The following is a 15,970-nucleotide window of genomic DNA, read 5'->3' as shown; positions in this document are numbered from 1 at the left end:
TTTAGCTTTAAAGAGTGACAAATATTTGTCTTTATTTATTTTTAAAGAACATATTGCAGGGTTAACAAAGAATTATTTTAGATGTAGATGTTGGGGCTTCAAACAACAGCAGTATGAATAACAATATGATCCAGTGGTTCTCAAATGCTCTGATGCTGAGTAGCGAGCGAACAAATGCCTTGAGAGAGGCATATTGGAGAAAATCATTGTCAAACAGGCATTTTAAATCAATGTTAATATTCAAGCTGCTTTTGTAATATTTTCCCACGCAGCTAAAGTTGTCTATTGTAATAGTTCTGCACTCAGAAGTTTTTCTCCTCTGTCAATTTTTTTTTATTATTTTTTGCTACCTGCTCTTGTGTCCTACACAACATTAGATCTGGTATCCAGATCTAGTGTTGTCCAGACCTGGTTGCTGGTTGGTTCAATGATTAGAAATAGACACTCTAAAATCAATTCTTGCCCCAACCCCCAAACACAGACACAGAAAACTGTATGTAAAAAGTTATACGATTTATATACGATTTATTTGTTTTGTCTTATGTGTGACAGAAAAGTATTTATTGTGGTGACCTTGAATATAATCAGAGCATGGTAACATATACTTCATTGCAAGTTGTGTTTCATTCATTAATTAACACAGATAGCTCGTGTGTCACCACTCTCATTTCAAAACGCTGAACTGGATGCATTGATCCAACCATTTGAACAACACATCACTGCTCTTTTTTTTTCGGTCCACCCACCATTACTATTTTTATTAATTTTTACTTATTTCCAAATCGTAAAAACAAGGAAGTACCCAGGAAAGGGCACTTAACAGTCAAATTACTGCCAATCCCACTACACGTTATCTGTCTTATTATTTGGGTGGCAGGGTGGCCTAACATCTACAGAGAGCATCCTTCAACCAGTAGACTGTGTTCAAGCCCCCATCTTAGCTCCCCCATCTTAAAGACACAGGAGCATTATTTTGTAGACTATCAATAAAAGTAACACCATTTGTCTGCAGCCCTGTACACAGAACTGTTGACGGGGGGTGTAGTCATGAGGAGGCGGGTACTACTAGTGGATGGGTACACTTCAGTGGAAGTAATATACTGTGGGTATAATCCTGGGGAGGTAGGTAGAGTGCTGAGGTCCTGGGTAGTGGGAGTAGAAGTAGTAGTGGGGAGTGGTGCTGCTTTATTGATCCTACAGTGGAAAATGTCCCTTTTACAGAAACACCACAAGACAATAAGTAATTATCTGTATTATCTGTATTGCATTGTATAGCGTGACCCCAACATGCTATTGGGAATTGGTTAGTAAGTAACTATGCCCAGAGAGAGATATGCTTTGTTGTCTTAAGCTCCAAACATTCTCTCTGCTCCACTCCTCACAGTTCACACCTTCCCTCTCTGCTCTTCATTCAGTCGGCGGCGTGGCGGTCATCACTACAAGTGCCTGAAGAGAGGAGAGAGAAGAGAAGAGGAGTCTTATGCTGCCTTCTAGTGGAGGAGTAGTCCATAGACATGTCAGGAATCACACCGAACCATAATGCTGCCACACAAATCCTATTTTCACTGTATTGTGTAACACTCATTTTACAGCCCATGCCCATGTAGAGCCCTTATTTAAGCTCAGCAAATGCTTATTCTATCTTAGATTTAATTATTAATATTTTTAAACTGAATCACTTAAATCATTATATAAATAATACTTATTGTTATAATTATTATTATACCACTACTAATACTACTATTATTATTATTATTATTCTTTTTGTATAATTATAATATTTTATTGGGTCAGTCCCCCAGAATAATTTTAGTTCCTACCTGTAACTGTTGTGTTGGGGACATTTTGGAGAGACCCACAAATTCTCTGTGCACATGTGACAAGCTAATGCAGAGTTGTATTACCTGCTACTGATATTGCTGTTTTGGCCCGGAATTAAAAAAAGATAAAAGAACCACTGTTTTTTTTTTGTTTGTTTGTTTTTTTTGCATTGTAAAATGTGTTTGTTTTGTTTTTTTGTTATTTTTATCTTTGTCTCTATTGTCTATGTACCTGTTTGTACCTTTGTATATGAACTTGTGTACAATAAAGAAAGTGGAAAAAAAAAAAGAAAAAAAAAAAAAAGAACCACTGTTGCCTGATTATTACCCACAGCCCTGAGTGACTGGAGTCATTATTAACACACCTAAAACTTGGGGCTCCCACTGCTGCCGTGCGAAGTACAGCCTCCTTTTGATGAAGATGTAATGTTTTTAATTTTCAGCTCCTGAGTGGTGAAAGCATGCTCAGATCTCAGCACTATATGGAATGTGCAAAAGTGGTTTGGGAATATTCTCAACAAGGCCAAAAAGAGTTTGCAGTAAAAAAAAAAGAGTTCCATGGCACTCATGAAAAGTGTCTCAACTCTTTTGCTAAGGTCAAAAGTGTTTAAGGAATGGCTAAAAACATGTTCCCAGTACACACACCGCTTTACTCCGGTATTTCCTTTATCTTGTCAGTTTCCTGTTAGTATGTGTGTTATCATCACCTGAGTCTTGGTGGAACGAAGGGCGGCCCCGGCCAGTGATGACATCACAATGAAGATAACTGCACCCACAAAGATGTAGAACTCAAAGATCGCCTCCAGAGTAAATATCATGGCCTGGAGACACACACACACACACACACACACAGAATATAATGTAGTTTCTAGGCCGAATCGTCAGGTTCTCTCTCTCCAGGCTTTTTGTATTTCAGTGTATCTCTATGAGGTTTCAGATGTGATTATCCTCGTTATAATTATTACCTCTGCCAAAAATCGTATGTTTTCACCCGTTAGTTTGTCTGTGTGTTTGTCAGCAGGATATCTCAAAAATGTATGAATGGATGGAATGCATTTCCATGAAATTTGGTGGACAGATCGACCTTAGGCCAAGGAACAATTGATTATAGTGGTGATCCAGATCTGGGATTTCCGCCATGAGACGATTATCATTTTTTGGCCATAAATATGAAACTAATGGAGATAGAAACCTGATTCAAAGTCCTAAAGGTATGTTTGCAGAGTCAAGAAATCAATTTCACTTAAAATTTAAGTGATAGGAATGATGTCTTTGGATGTAACAGCAAGTTGGAGAATTGTTCAGCATTGGCAGAGGTTTGAACTCTCCGAATGCCTTCTAGTTTCATAGTTTGCACATTCCTTTATGTGCTGATAAGTTCTATGACCCAAGAATAAGTGAAACTGATTTAAAAATGCATGTTTGTCAATCTGAGAGTTTGTTTCACAACACCAAATGTACAAATACTGTATATAAGGTTTCCTGTTCCTGAATTTCCTGAATTTCCTGAGTTTTTTTGATATATCAAAAGGTTTCACAATGCTTTGAAATACATAGATTATTGAAAATCATATAATGAAACTTTCATTAAACACAGAAAATTATTTACATAGTAATTTAGGATTGGCATCAAAATTGGAATACTGGGCAAGTGTCAGTAATGAACACTGCTACAAATACTACCAATAATAAACAATTCATACTCCTACCTCATAATGTGCTGACCAATCAACCACCACAATCTCTGTGCCGTTGTCGTCATGGTGAATAATTTCATAACTCCTCAAGTAGGAGCTGTGGGCCATGCTGGGAAGGATGCTCATGAAAGCTGCCCAAAATGCCCCCAGCAAAGCCACGATGCTCAGAGCCAAAGATATGGTTACCTGGAGACAGAGAGCAAGATGGAGAAACAAAGACAACAGGAGAGAGAGACAGAGAGAAACTCACAGGTGTGGGTATTTATTTATGCACCACATCCATAATGGCAATCCATAACGTTTACAAAGCAATGTTGATTTTTTTCTGCAACAAGATTTGGGATTGACAGCCGGGATAAAAGCAATTTGGATAACAGAATGGGTTATGTAGGGAACAAATATATCAATAAAAATAAATGCTGTTGGTCACAGACCCTGGCAAAATTCCCAATCTCCATTGCTTCAAAATGTTACAGCAGAACTTACCGTTTTCTTGGTTGGGTTGTGCTCTGTCAAAATATATAGAATCCCACATGTGATGAACTACAAGAGGAGAGGAGGAAAAGTTGTTTTAATGTATCTTAATAATATCAAAACACTTTTGCACATTCCAGACAGTGCTGAGAGCTGAGCATGCTTTAATAAACTGGATTTGTTTTGGATTTGACTTGATTTGAAGGCTTACCGCACTTTGCTCTCTGAAACTTAAGTATTTGAATGTAGTATATCCACCATATCTAATCTATCTAAAGTATTTTCCTAGCCCTAACCCTTAAAAATAGATAAGATTTGGGGAGAGGTACATAATCTATTAAAGAGGAGGAAAACATGAATTGTTGGTCTTACAACCTAATACCCAACATACCTGACAAAGGTTGCAGGACCTCTGGATTGAATGGAGCTATATTTTCAAGCTAAAGACAATGTTTGTCTTTAGTCTTCTCAGCCACCAACCAAATCTTAAATTTTGGGTATGGCTGGTAAATCTCTTGATTGTACTGTAGCCATTTCTATTCTAAAATCTAATTTCACTTCTAATTTTAGAAATGAAATTGGCTGGTGAAATTCTGAATGCACGAGCCACTGTGATCAGAAAACGTTTCTGCTACCAACCAGTGCTCCCAGCCAGAAGCCAGGTGCGAAGCTTCTCCACACGTTGTGAAAAGATCCCTCCGCCATGGAGATGGAGAGGATGAAGAAAGACGAGCCCAAGACCAGCAGAACAATCTAAGAGAGAATCAAAAACAACTCACATCAGCATCTCTAAAACTCCTAAACTATGGGCTGTGTCTCGAATTTGTGACCCAGGTTGAATAGGAACCCCTGACTGCTAGAATAGAATAGAATAGAATAATTTTATACTGCTAGAAAATATTGCTCATATAGCTTTTTAACAAATAAACCAAAATGACCTGAAAATTGATATCTGTGTGTGTGTGTGTGTGTGTGTGTGTGTGTGTATTAGTGTGTGTCTCACTCCAATAATCTTGGGCTGTCCCCGAATGAAGCGGTGTAGAGGTTTGCTGCCCCCCACTGCAGTGCTGTGGAGATTTGCATTATTCCCATGCGGTCCACACGCAGAATACAGCTCAGCAGACATCTTCTGGACAAACAGACAGGGACCAAAATATTCAAACTAGCAACATACATTTGGGACACTGTTGGGACAGGGGCCTTAAATTATTTGCATATTTGTTGTTTCTACACATCACATCACATTTTTATGTTGAATCCATATTACACTATAGATGATGCTAACAGTAAGCTGAAGTTGTTCTTATTTATGTTTTTTTTTTCTGTGTGCTTTCACATGAACTCCAGTAAAGAGCTAAGAGCTGGCAGTCTGTGATATGGACTCACATTCACATTTTTATGTTGAATCCATACAGTATAGATAAGTCAACATCATAAAACTACTCACTAAAAATTCTCTCTAACAACTCATTGCTCCAATATTTGTTGTATTGACTGCATCTAATTTAGATTTGGTTTCAAATATTCTTGCACTACATTGTAAATATTGGCAGACTTAAGCTTCAAAAGTGGAAAAATCTTTTGACATTATGGTGAATAGTTTTTCTCTCTACAATTCTAGATGCAGCTTTATAACTGATCTTGTCCCCAACATGTAGAACAATATTAAATGACCGTGGGACTGAGCCAATCCATTGATAATGCACTGACAAAATGTCATAAATCAGCCTCGAATGAAAAATCAAACTGTTTTTCTCAACTCCACAAAAGTTGACTGTGGAGATTCAATGGTTTAGAAGGACATGAATCATATAATTTGGCATGAACCAGTGAAGATGTACAAGATTCATGATGTCAGACACTTAGGCAGCTTGATGGATGGACAGATACTCACATCTGATATATATATAAAGTTTAGTTTAGATTAGTGTATATAAAACAAAAGCCACTCTCAAATCTAGAAACAAGATATACTGTTGCTAATGTCAGCGAGGGAGAAATGCCAGAGCTGCTCTTGGACAACTGGTTATTCATCTTAAAGTGTCAAATCCTGAACAAAGACAAACGACAGAAATGTTAGAAAACAAAGGAAAATAGTTCCAGACCTTGAATGCTGTTGAGTGCTGCCTTAGCTGTTGTAATCTCTCCCAACTGGAGCATAGCAGTGTAGAGGTGATGTGTGACTTGTGAACGATTTGCTCATTTTGAACTATCCTAGAATTTGGGGATAAGTGAATTGGATTTGTCACAAAAAAATAAATAAGAGGCTTTAGGATTGTTGATTGCTTGAAATCATCATATCATTAGTGGTTCATTGCTTGACATCATGTAAAATGGGCAATGGAAACATACAGTTAATTATTGCTTGACTGTATTTGGTGTATGTGTGTGGTAGTGGTGGGGGTGGTGGGGATAGTAAGGGGTAATTTTCCTTTCACAAAGAAAGTAAGGTGCTGCTTGAAATTGGACATAAGTCCCTTTTAATGAATGAGAACAATGATGAAGCAACAACTCTCCTGATTCTTGTTTAAGCGTTTTGAAAGGGTCGACTCCCAAAAAAAGAGTCAAACTTTCCTCCACTCCAGCACAAACACAGGAGAGAGGAAGTCGGAGAGTGGGCTGTGTGTGTGTGTGTGTGTGTAGGGGGGTGGGGGGGGGATTACAAGGGGTGGAGCTGAACTGGAAGTTTGGTCACAGAAGGAATGTGATAGAAACATAGTTGGAGGGAAAGAGAAAAGGAAGGAGAGAGAAGATTTGACCTCTGGGTTGCTGTTCCACAACTGACACAGCTGTCTGTCCTCGAGTTGCTCCACCCAACTGGATAGAAAGAATGGGATAGAAAGAAGGAGCGGAGGGGAGAGGAGTGAATGAGGAGAGGAAGGAGGGATGGACATGAGGCAAGATAGGAGGGGGTCACTGAACACAGGAAGTGGGGATGAGAAAAAAGAGGTAGAGAGCAGCAAAGAAAAGGGGTGTGAGAGAAGAAAGGAAGAGGAGAAAGACAAGGGGAGGGGGCAGAGAAAGCAGAGATAGAGGGAAAAGAGAGGAGGAGGGGACAGAACAGTTTTACCAGGAAAACATCCAATTGCTTGGCTGAGATTGGGGTGCTTAGTTTGAAAACCAAGAAACAACTGCTGTTTATTAGATTAGATTTTTGACACAGCAACATGTTTCTTCCATTGCCTCACCTTTGCCCCAGTGCTCCTCTCCTTCCTAAAAGCAAAATGTGCCAAAGGATCCCTGCATCAACAGGGTGAAGAGGTTCCAGGGGCTATAAATTACAAGCTGGGGGTCATGATTTGGGGAAATAAACAACTTACTGACTGTGGCTAAAACAGGTCCAGCTTGTCTGCCGAAACAATTTCAGTTCCAGTGTTGGAAGTGGAATTGTTCATTGTATTGTTATTTTAAACACCTACTCAGAAATTGTATGACATTCTGTTGAGCTAAAGCTTTAGCTCAGCCTGGTACAAAAACAGTCAGTGAAAAAGAAACATTAAGAAAGAAAGAAAGAAAGAAAGAAAGAAAGAAAGAAAGAAAATACATGTTTAAACCATGTCCAAGTGTTGTGTCGTTTCACCTTAGACCCAGCAGGTTTTGGGTGTATCTTGACTGATTTTAATGTGTCTTGAATATTCATCCCACATGGGTCAGGTCGGTGGTGGGGTGGACCCTGGACCCAGCGCCCATGTCGTCAGTTCCTCCAACCCAGCTTTGGGTTAACGTTACCGGTCCCATCGCTAGCAGCAGCAGAAACAAGAGTGGAGCAAGACGCCGTGTCTGATCAAATCGAAAAGGTAACTGTAATGACATGAAATGTTGTGTTCACTGACTTTTTTGTCCACTTTCTGAATTCAGTGGCTTTACATTAGCAAGTACCTGGACCCTGAAGTCGCCGTTTTCTAGCGCTGTGTGTGGTAACGCTAACGTAAAGTTAGCTAGCTTAACTATACGAGCGTGCTAGCCTGCTAGCTAACCTAGCTAGGTATTTCAGCAAACTTATCCTCCATAAAGTTATACTCTGGTTGTGGTTAGTTTATTCCTTAGTCCGTCGCCCTCACCTAGTAAACTTTAGCCTTCTCCCTCGGTTACCCAATATCATAGTGGGTACTTAAGATTGCTATTGGGCTAACGCTAATAACCCTGAGCATTAACGTTAGCACATAAGCACGTAGGCAAGCCAGTAAATTTACTAGCTACCCAGTTATCATTATGCAGCTAGCGACGCTAGAAGCAGCTAAATTAGCTAACATTAATTAACTCAAGGCCGTGCGACTGTGCCTATGCGCATATTGTTGCTGTCTTGTGTTTTGGGAGGTCAGAAGTGACTCGCGGTAAAATAATATTTAAAAATCAATGGTACAGCCAATATTTATTTTCACTCTCCACAATCTCCACATTTGTTTGATAACGTTACTGGAGTGACGCTACGATACCGTAACACTAGCACGCCCAACATAGAGAAATCGTCGCGCCAAACGCCATTCAAAAATGTCGCAGTTCAACGCGGACTTGTTTAGCGGCGAACGTACATAACTCACACAACACGACTGAATAGCTTTTCTGAATCGGCAAGGTGCACTGAGAAGTATAACTTTACGGCATAACGTACTCTAAGAAGCGGCGCTTAATGTCAATAAGTTCTCAATTTGTAGAGTTGGTTCATACTGCCACCGCCTTCCACTGTCTGATTTGTTAGAATACGATCGATTATAAGGGGGGAAACACAGAAGAAAGCATTATTGATATTGGCAACATGTCGCTGTGTAAACATTCTCATTGCGAGTCATCGATTACACGTGGTCGCTTAATGTGCTTGTTATTGCAAATGCGCATCAGAAATGAATGGGGGTGAGGCGGGCAGCACAAATTATGGGCTATTACTAACCGACAACGGATTATCGCTGATTTTGGGGTTCTGTCATGGCCAGGAAGTTACGGTACTACCAAAGTTCAACATCACTTAAGCATTACTTAGGAGGTCCTGTGTGTATGTGTTTATGTGGGTGCATAAGAGAGAAACGGGATGATTAACCAGTTTTTGTTTTTTCTTTTAGAGATCCCATGGACACTTTTGTGCGCGAGACGCTGTCAGCATGGAAACTTGACCAACTCATCTCGAAGTTTAAAGGTGAGTTTGTGTTTAATCAACGTGGGGAGATAAGTTGTTCTACAGTTAAACCACAATTTCGGTCCCTAATTTTGAACCTGTGTTTCACAACTTAAATAATTTAACTTACTGCAACATAAATAAATAGGCATGTGTAGTTTTTTTCTTTGAAACATGAAGACCTGGTCCCCAATGCCATCCATAAGTGAACCTCACATTCCACACGATACTCATGTTTTCTGAGATTGAATCCATCCCACACCCTGAAATCCATTGAGACCTGTTATCAGCTTTTGTTGGTTAAAAAGGCAGAATAACTAATATTTTGAATGGCAAATAATATTTAATATCTATAGGTACAACCTGAATAAGACATATGAGCAGCATAAATAATGAAATGATCAAATATTTGTCAGTGACACAATTTAGCTCTAATGAAACAAGGGGTGTACTTACTTTTGCACACCCTATTTTCATTTAGTTGAATTATGTAAAAATTATGTAAAAATGTCTAGAATTTTCTTATTACTTTGGTAAAACTTTGTATAGGTCTCAGACAAAAAAAAAATCAAATAATTTAATTTTAAAATCATTTGTAGCCCAACAAATTGTGTAATAATTGTGCACCGTTTTCATTTGTTGGCATTGGAGCTTAAGAAAAAAAAAGAGCTCACCCACCTCTTGGACTTGCATTCCATATTTTTATTTACTGTTTTTCAGATGAGGAGATAGATGAAGAGGCCTTCAGACTACTAGATCGCCCCACAATCGCAAGTCTGATCCCAAAGATTGGCCTTAGGCTCAAATTTGAGAAGTATCACAAAGAGCTTTTAGGTGTAAGTACCTAATCAGGATGAGAATGGGTTATATTTTCTGTTTTAATATGTTTGTTTCAATGTAAATCAACTGATCATATATCATCCCATCCCTACAGTCAGGCCAAATTAATTGCCATAAGACAAGGCAGGAGATGTGAAAAGCCTATACAATCTTTGTAATTATTAATTTCCATGTACCCACCCAGTCACCAAAGCCTAAAGCACTGCACAAAGGGTTTTTGCCACACAGTCAACCTATTGCACTCCCAACTGCTTTTGGCCCCTTCTGTCTGCACAATGTCTCTTTGAAGTGTCCCCTCTGCTCCGCTGCACTTGATTGAAAGTTTGTCTGTATTATCATAGTTTGTATGCATAACTTAACCATTTAAAAGGGACTAACATATTATTGGTCTACAAGGATCAAGATCATGAACAAGCTTACAACAATCATGTTATCACACTGCCATTAAGAGACAAACCTGCGGAGAGTGAGGTGCCGCCGAAGTCAGATTCTGGACATGAGATGACATTTGTAAGTTATCATACTTGGTAGTCATTTTCAGAGTTCTTATGAAGTTGTTTACAGATAGTCATAATCTGCATTTTTGTTTCAGAATATAAGACGGGTGCTCATGGGTACACGCAAAGGACAATCAATTCTGTCCAGCCTAGACAGAGATAGCTACATCTCTATAAAGCAGCGAAGACTCATGCAGCGTATCCTTGTGTCGCACCTCATAGAGAGGTTTGGAGAATAGTAAGTGGACAAGTTACATCAATTGTGTTATCACTTGTTTGTGTTTTAATGCCTGTTGCACTTTGAACAGTGCCCGTGTCTCTTGGATGACTGTTCTGGGGATTGTCCATTTCCTGAGCCGTCCTGTGTAATATTGTTACAATGACTGGACATATGGTGAATGCATTGTGTGCATTACATATGTTGTCTTTTGTGTATCTCTGCTTTCAGCCCAACATCTGATACTAAAAGAAAGTTGGCAATGGCTATTGTTGAGCAGTTACCTTGCCTCAGAGACAACAGGGGAAATGGCTATGTAAGCTGAGTTGATTTTGCCACTCATATCACTATCTACCATGCATCCATATTCATGTAACTATATGTAAATATCTTTGACAGTCTTTTTATGATTCTTCCAAATCCTAACTATTTTGAAAACCTTTTACTCTTGAAAAATAACTCATAACTTATTTCTAGGAGGCTTGGTACAACCGAGGCATTCAGCAACGTCCTTCCACCGGCTTCTTGGAGGAGTGCCTCAGGAATCGACGAAAGCGGGCCCATAAACCAAGGCGACGCGACGCTTGTCCAGTGCAAGAAATTCAACCAGTCATGGGTGCAGTCTTGAGTAAGTCCCACAATAAAGGATGCTGTCACGATTACTAGGGAAGCTGATTTTGACCAGGGGAGTGAAACTGGCAAAGTGCTGGTACAACAATTTGAAACTGTGTACTGTGTACATGGTTCCTACACAGGTCTGGAAATGTGTAGAAAAAAAATTTGGTAATTTCCAATTCTTGACAAGTTTAAATTGTCTCCTCTTTGATGGTTGAATTGGATCCTTTTTATTTGATGGATCAACAAAGACCGTGCATATTCAACTCGCACATGGACACCTGGTGCTGGTTTGAGTGAGGCTAGCACATGCTGAATGCTAAGCACCAGCCAGTGGCCAATGACTGTCAGTCACATGGGCCTAAAATCTGTACAACTTTGCTATCTGACACCACATCATGCTTGATGTAAATTAATGCATGTGTACTGACAAGTTAACTTTGTGGCCATTTAATTTGCACCAACTGATGACACACAGAGTGCTCTATATTAGTTTTCTTACATTTGGTGGCTTGAACAAATTGTACTTCCATGCATCACAGAGCAAGTGTTCTTCTCTTTTTATCACTTGCAGCTACAACGGAGTGCCTCTCTCATGCTTATTCATACACACACAATCGATTCCTTACCTTTTTCCCATAGCCTTCCCTTTACTGACTTGCTGGCTGACACATTTGATGCTTTTCTCAACAGAGTCAGAACCCACCTTTGGTGACAGTGCCACAGACATGACAGAATGGCTGAAGATGAATGTTTTTCCTCTTGACCAAGTAGCAGATTACATGAAAGAGACAGCCTTTCATAGAGCTAAATGGATGAGAGATGGCCCCAAAAGTGTGGCAGAAGTAATGACAGAGTATCCACGTTTACTGGATACCCCAGGCATGGTAGGTCCCATTTATTTCGGAATAATATGAAGAGTAGACACTTCTCTACACTAGACCTCACATTGACCAGCCGTAGTTGTCTTCATCTTTCATTGTCATTTTGTGTCCATTTTGCAGATTGCCCAGGACTTTTTCATAATGCACCCAGAAGCGTCATCAAAACTGACCATTAACTGGGTTCCAGTTTACAGTGAGAAGATTCTTAGGCTTGCAGACAAAGAAAAAAGTGCCCGGGACTTTCTCTGGGACTTCCACAGAGATACTGCCTCCACAGGTGCATAATTATTCCAGACTCATTTAAACATGGTGATTAGATGACAAAAAGGGACATTGCAATCTCATGACATCACATTGCATCCCTGTTATTTTTAATCAAAGTAGTTTTCAGTGCCCTATTTAAAACTTAATGCTTTTCTGTTCGGATTGGAATCGCCTGGTCTTTTTCATTGCACAGGTTGTCTTTGTGCGTCCCATAACATTGAAAATGGATCAGCCAACATTGATAAAATAAAAATGAATGGAAAAATATTTACTCATCTTGACCTCTCCCCTCATAATGTTGCCTTTGTTTTTCAGATATGAAAGGCGACATGGCCTTAAGGGTCCTGCCGTTTCTCCTCCCATCACCAATGTACAAAGTGACCAATAAGACAATTCGACCATCTGTGCATGACGCCTTAGAAGCGTTTATTGACTGGCAACCTGTGAGTATAGACATTAACTTTTCCTGAACTATAAGACATAGTTTAAGTGTTGGAGAAGACATAGTAATGGAGTATGTTATGGTTATATGCAACAGCACAGGTGACAGTTTGTGAGTGTGTTTTTGAGTGTAATGTTGTTGGTGTGCTGTATTTGTCTGAAGTGATTTATATTCTGTATTCCAAAGTAATCTTTCTAATTCACAGGTTGGAACAAACATGGCAGAGTACCTGGAACAGGTCAAGACGACTAGACCAGAACCTTTTGTCCTCATTCTGGGGGACAAATATGTCTACTCCAAGGCATTTACTGTGATCGGTGGACAGGCTCTGCAGCACTGGACATTGCTTGGGGCAGTTGACGTATGTTTTAAATCTTTTCATGTGTTTGGTATCAGCTACCCTAAGAAATGTTCCCCTGTATGGGAATTCTTGCAGTCTGTTGTTTACCAACTACCTGGTACAGAGTCCGCAGGTGTCAAGTTTCTTAGAACGTCAATTACATACACCTCAAATTTTGTTGTGTAAGTGTGAACACGTTCAACCTGTGTTGTATGGACACTTAACTCTTTGACTTTTGCAGTCAAGGCGGGGTGTCCTTCTGTCAAGGTGGCTCGCCTTGATTACAAAGCAGTGCGGTAAATCCTGGGGTGTATCAGAAATATGTATCTAGCACAAACTCTGTAAGCTGCTATGCATCATCACTGGAAAAAAGTGCACATCTAGCACATCCCTGTTTGTTTGTTTGTTGTTTTTAAAGACACCTCTGTTTAATTGCTACATATTGGATAGGTCTTTTGTAGCTGCCTTGAAAAAAAAATGGCCTATAACCTATATTGACTGCCATAAGCTGTGCTACCATTAATATCATAATTCAGTTTTTTCCCCAGTATTCATTCAGTAGTGGTGGGCCACCTTTGCAAAGAAATTCAACCAGTGCTAAGGAAAATGTGACATTTAAAATGCATTACAATATCATCCAGTCTCCCGTAAAACACATACAAGAATATGGCAGAGATTTAGAAATGACACTTTTATCACAATAAAATAACCAAATAAGAACAGTTTCAGCATACTGTATACTCTAATACTGACGTGAGAACCAAACCCTGACCACCACAGCAACAAAAACTATAGCAAAAGCAGTCATAAATACTGCCACTATAATGAATAATGCTAAATGAATTTATTTTACTGTGAATTAGACATTTTTCACCTTGGAAGTGAGAAATCTCAATATTAGTATTTAGGTAAAAAGCATTTGATTGATGGGCCTAATGTAGACTAATGTCCTGCTTGACTTGGGTCATGATCATGCAGGATGTCTAAACAGCTCTTTTGATATTTTATGACTGGTTAGGTCAGGTTTATAATGGACTTGTGTTTTGCATTAGTTTCATTAGTTGCATGAGTTTCTTATCACTGTAATGTTATTTTTATAATATGTAGATGGCTCTCTTATATGCCATTCTTAATATGGCTTTGACCAAAGAACAAACTGAAACCAATATTTGAATATTTTATTTTGAGCTAGTTTTGGAGGCATTCTTTATAGTTTCAGTTATGTTTTTTATACACTATTTTTATACACTAGTTTTTTTACAATGTTTTTCCTGCTTGGTTGTAGTTTTACTCAGTTATACTAACCTTCTATTTGGATGAACAGGATGCAGCCTAATATAAACTTCACATGGAAAACATAATGCTGACATTCAGTTTCTCATGACTGATCAAGATGTAGCCAACATATTAACCAAACGCAACATGGATTCAAAGAAGTACGGCCTATTAGTTGATGTTCTCATCAGCTTCTGTGTCTTGTTCTTTGTTTACTTGTCTGGATAGTCTGGCAACTATTTGTAAAAATTTTCATTTTTTTAAAGTTTTTTTGTAAACCCAGTGTAAAATTCAGTGTCTTGAAGTCCAGTGGATTAACATTTTATATTTCAGTTTTAGGACCATTTCATGAATGTTAAAGGGTATTTTGGCCCAGGGTCCCTATTCAAATCCTACATTGCACCATAACATTGTAGTTTGAACACATTTATTTGAAACATTAATACTTTATATATTGAAATGGGAATAATTTGACCTTATTTGTGGTTTTAATTTTGATTTTCATATTGTACAAATTTACTTATTTCTTGACCAAATTGATATACTAAGTGAAGCTTGCTTTGCTTTTTGATCTCACTGACTTCAATAAATATTGATAAAATGATATGCGGGCGTAATTTGTTTTCAATATTGTGCATGTTTATATTTAAGTTTCATGTTGATGCAACTATTAAATAAGGTAGTGGTATTTACAGGTTCTTTACAATCTACAATTCTTTACAAGGATATTTAGTCGAGGCAGAGTTGTATAGTAAGGCGAATGCTATGAACCAAAATATGTGAATGGGACTTGCAATGGCGTTGGTTTTATTATTTTGTATTAAATTGCTTGCACCTCCAGTTGGTCACATTAAGTTTGATCCACATGCATGTCCACTCTTCAATTAATACAGGACAGGGTTAATACAATATGCCAAACATGTTGAATTTAATGTCTCTAAATATTTAATTTCCTGCTGTCCTTATAATGCTCATATTCTTACACTGCTCATTATAGTTTCAGAACTTTAAGTAGCTATTTTCAAACGTAGTGAAAGTTCTACATAGTTTACCTCCGTAAACTATGGCAGTAGTCTGTTTTTACTAGCGTTTGCTAGAGCTGCTTCTCTCTTTTCACTTCTCATCCTCCTAGGCTTATCTGCTACCTTTGACACCATCATCCAGTTGCTCCTCACCATCCTTGCTGTCCTGGGGATGTGCAGGTTTACGCTCAGGGTTTGCCGTCTACTTATCAGATCGCATTTATGTATTGTTGAGAGGAACTGTTTTTGTTCCATACTGGGAGACCCTGGTGTCCCCCAGGGCTCAGTCCTGGGCCCCCTCCTATTTTCTCTACTCAAGATTGTTGTCCTCTCCATTAAGTAAATAAGCAGCGCAAATAAGCAGCCAATATCTGTGAATCGCTTTGCGTCCTGTGTGCATGGGAAAAATTTTCACCACTTCTCTAAAAGGAGAAGCAAATTTTTCTCAAAAGTTGAGGTGATCTCAACTCTGG

The 15,970-nt window shown here is 38.8% G+C and overlaps 1 protein-coding gene across 1 annotated transcript; it reads right to left on the bottom strand.

Annotated features, from left to right (window-relative positions):
- Nucleotides 1–6,129, bottom strand: LOC139665413 (uncharacterized). The gene is made up of 7 exons (XM_071544419.1): nt 6,097–6,129; nt 4,995–5,120; nt 4,631–4,744; nt 4,004–4,060; nt 3,530–3,703; nt 2,528–2,641; nt 1–1,446 (listed from the first exon to the last, which is right to left on the bottom strand). Exons 2-7 carry the CDS (start codon nt 5,115–5,117, stop codon nt 1,408–1,410), a joined length of 621 nt encoding a protein of 206 aa, XP_071400520.1. The 5' UTR covers nt 5,118–5,120; nt 6,097–6,129; the 3' UTR covers nt 1–1,407.
- Between the last annotated feature and the right edge of the window lie 9,841 nt (nt 6,130–15,970).

This window comes from Centroberyx affinis, unplaced genomic scaffold (assembly GCF_046629955.1).
Source record: "Centroberyx affinis isolate AG114_WGS23_722 - 3 ecotype Tasmania unplaced genomic scaffold, CSIRO-AGI_Caff_v1 ptg004565l_1, whole genome shotgun sequence".
Classification (NCBI taxonomy): domain Eukaryota; kingdom Metazoa; phylum Chordata; class Actinopteri; order Beryciformes; family Berycidae; genus Centroberyx; species Centroberyx affinis.
Note: the sequence above shows the minus strand (reverse complement) of the source record. Positions and strands in the feature narration are given on the sequence as shown.

What these genes read in the sequence shown, in the direction of transcription:
- LOC139665413 (XM_071544419.1), bottom strand. Translation starts at nt 5,117, where the DNA reads ATGTCTGCTGAGCTGTATTCTGCGTGTGGACCGCATGGGAATAATGCA. An exon ending in GACAGCCCAAGATTATTGGA is followed by an intron (nt 4,745 to 4,994) that starts GTGAGACACACA and finishes ATTCTCTCTTAG; the next exon opens with ATTGTTCTGCTGGTCTTGGG. An exon ending in ATTGGTCAGCACATTATGAG is followed by an intron (nt 2,642 to 3,529) that starts GTAGGAGTATGA and finishes GTGTGTCTCCAG; the next exon opens with GCCATGATATTTACTCTGGA.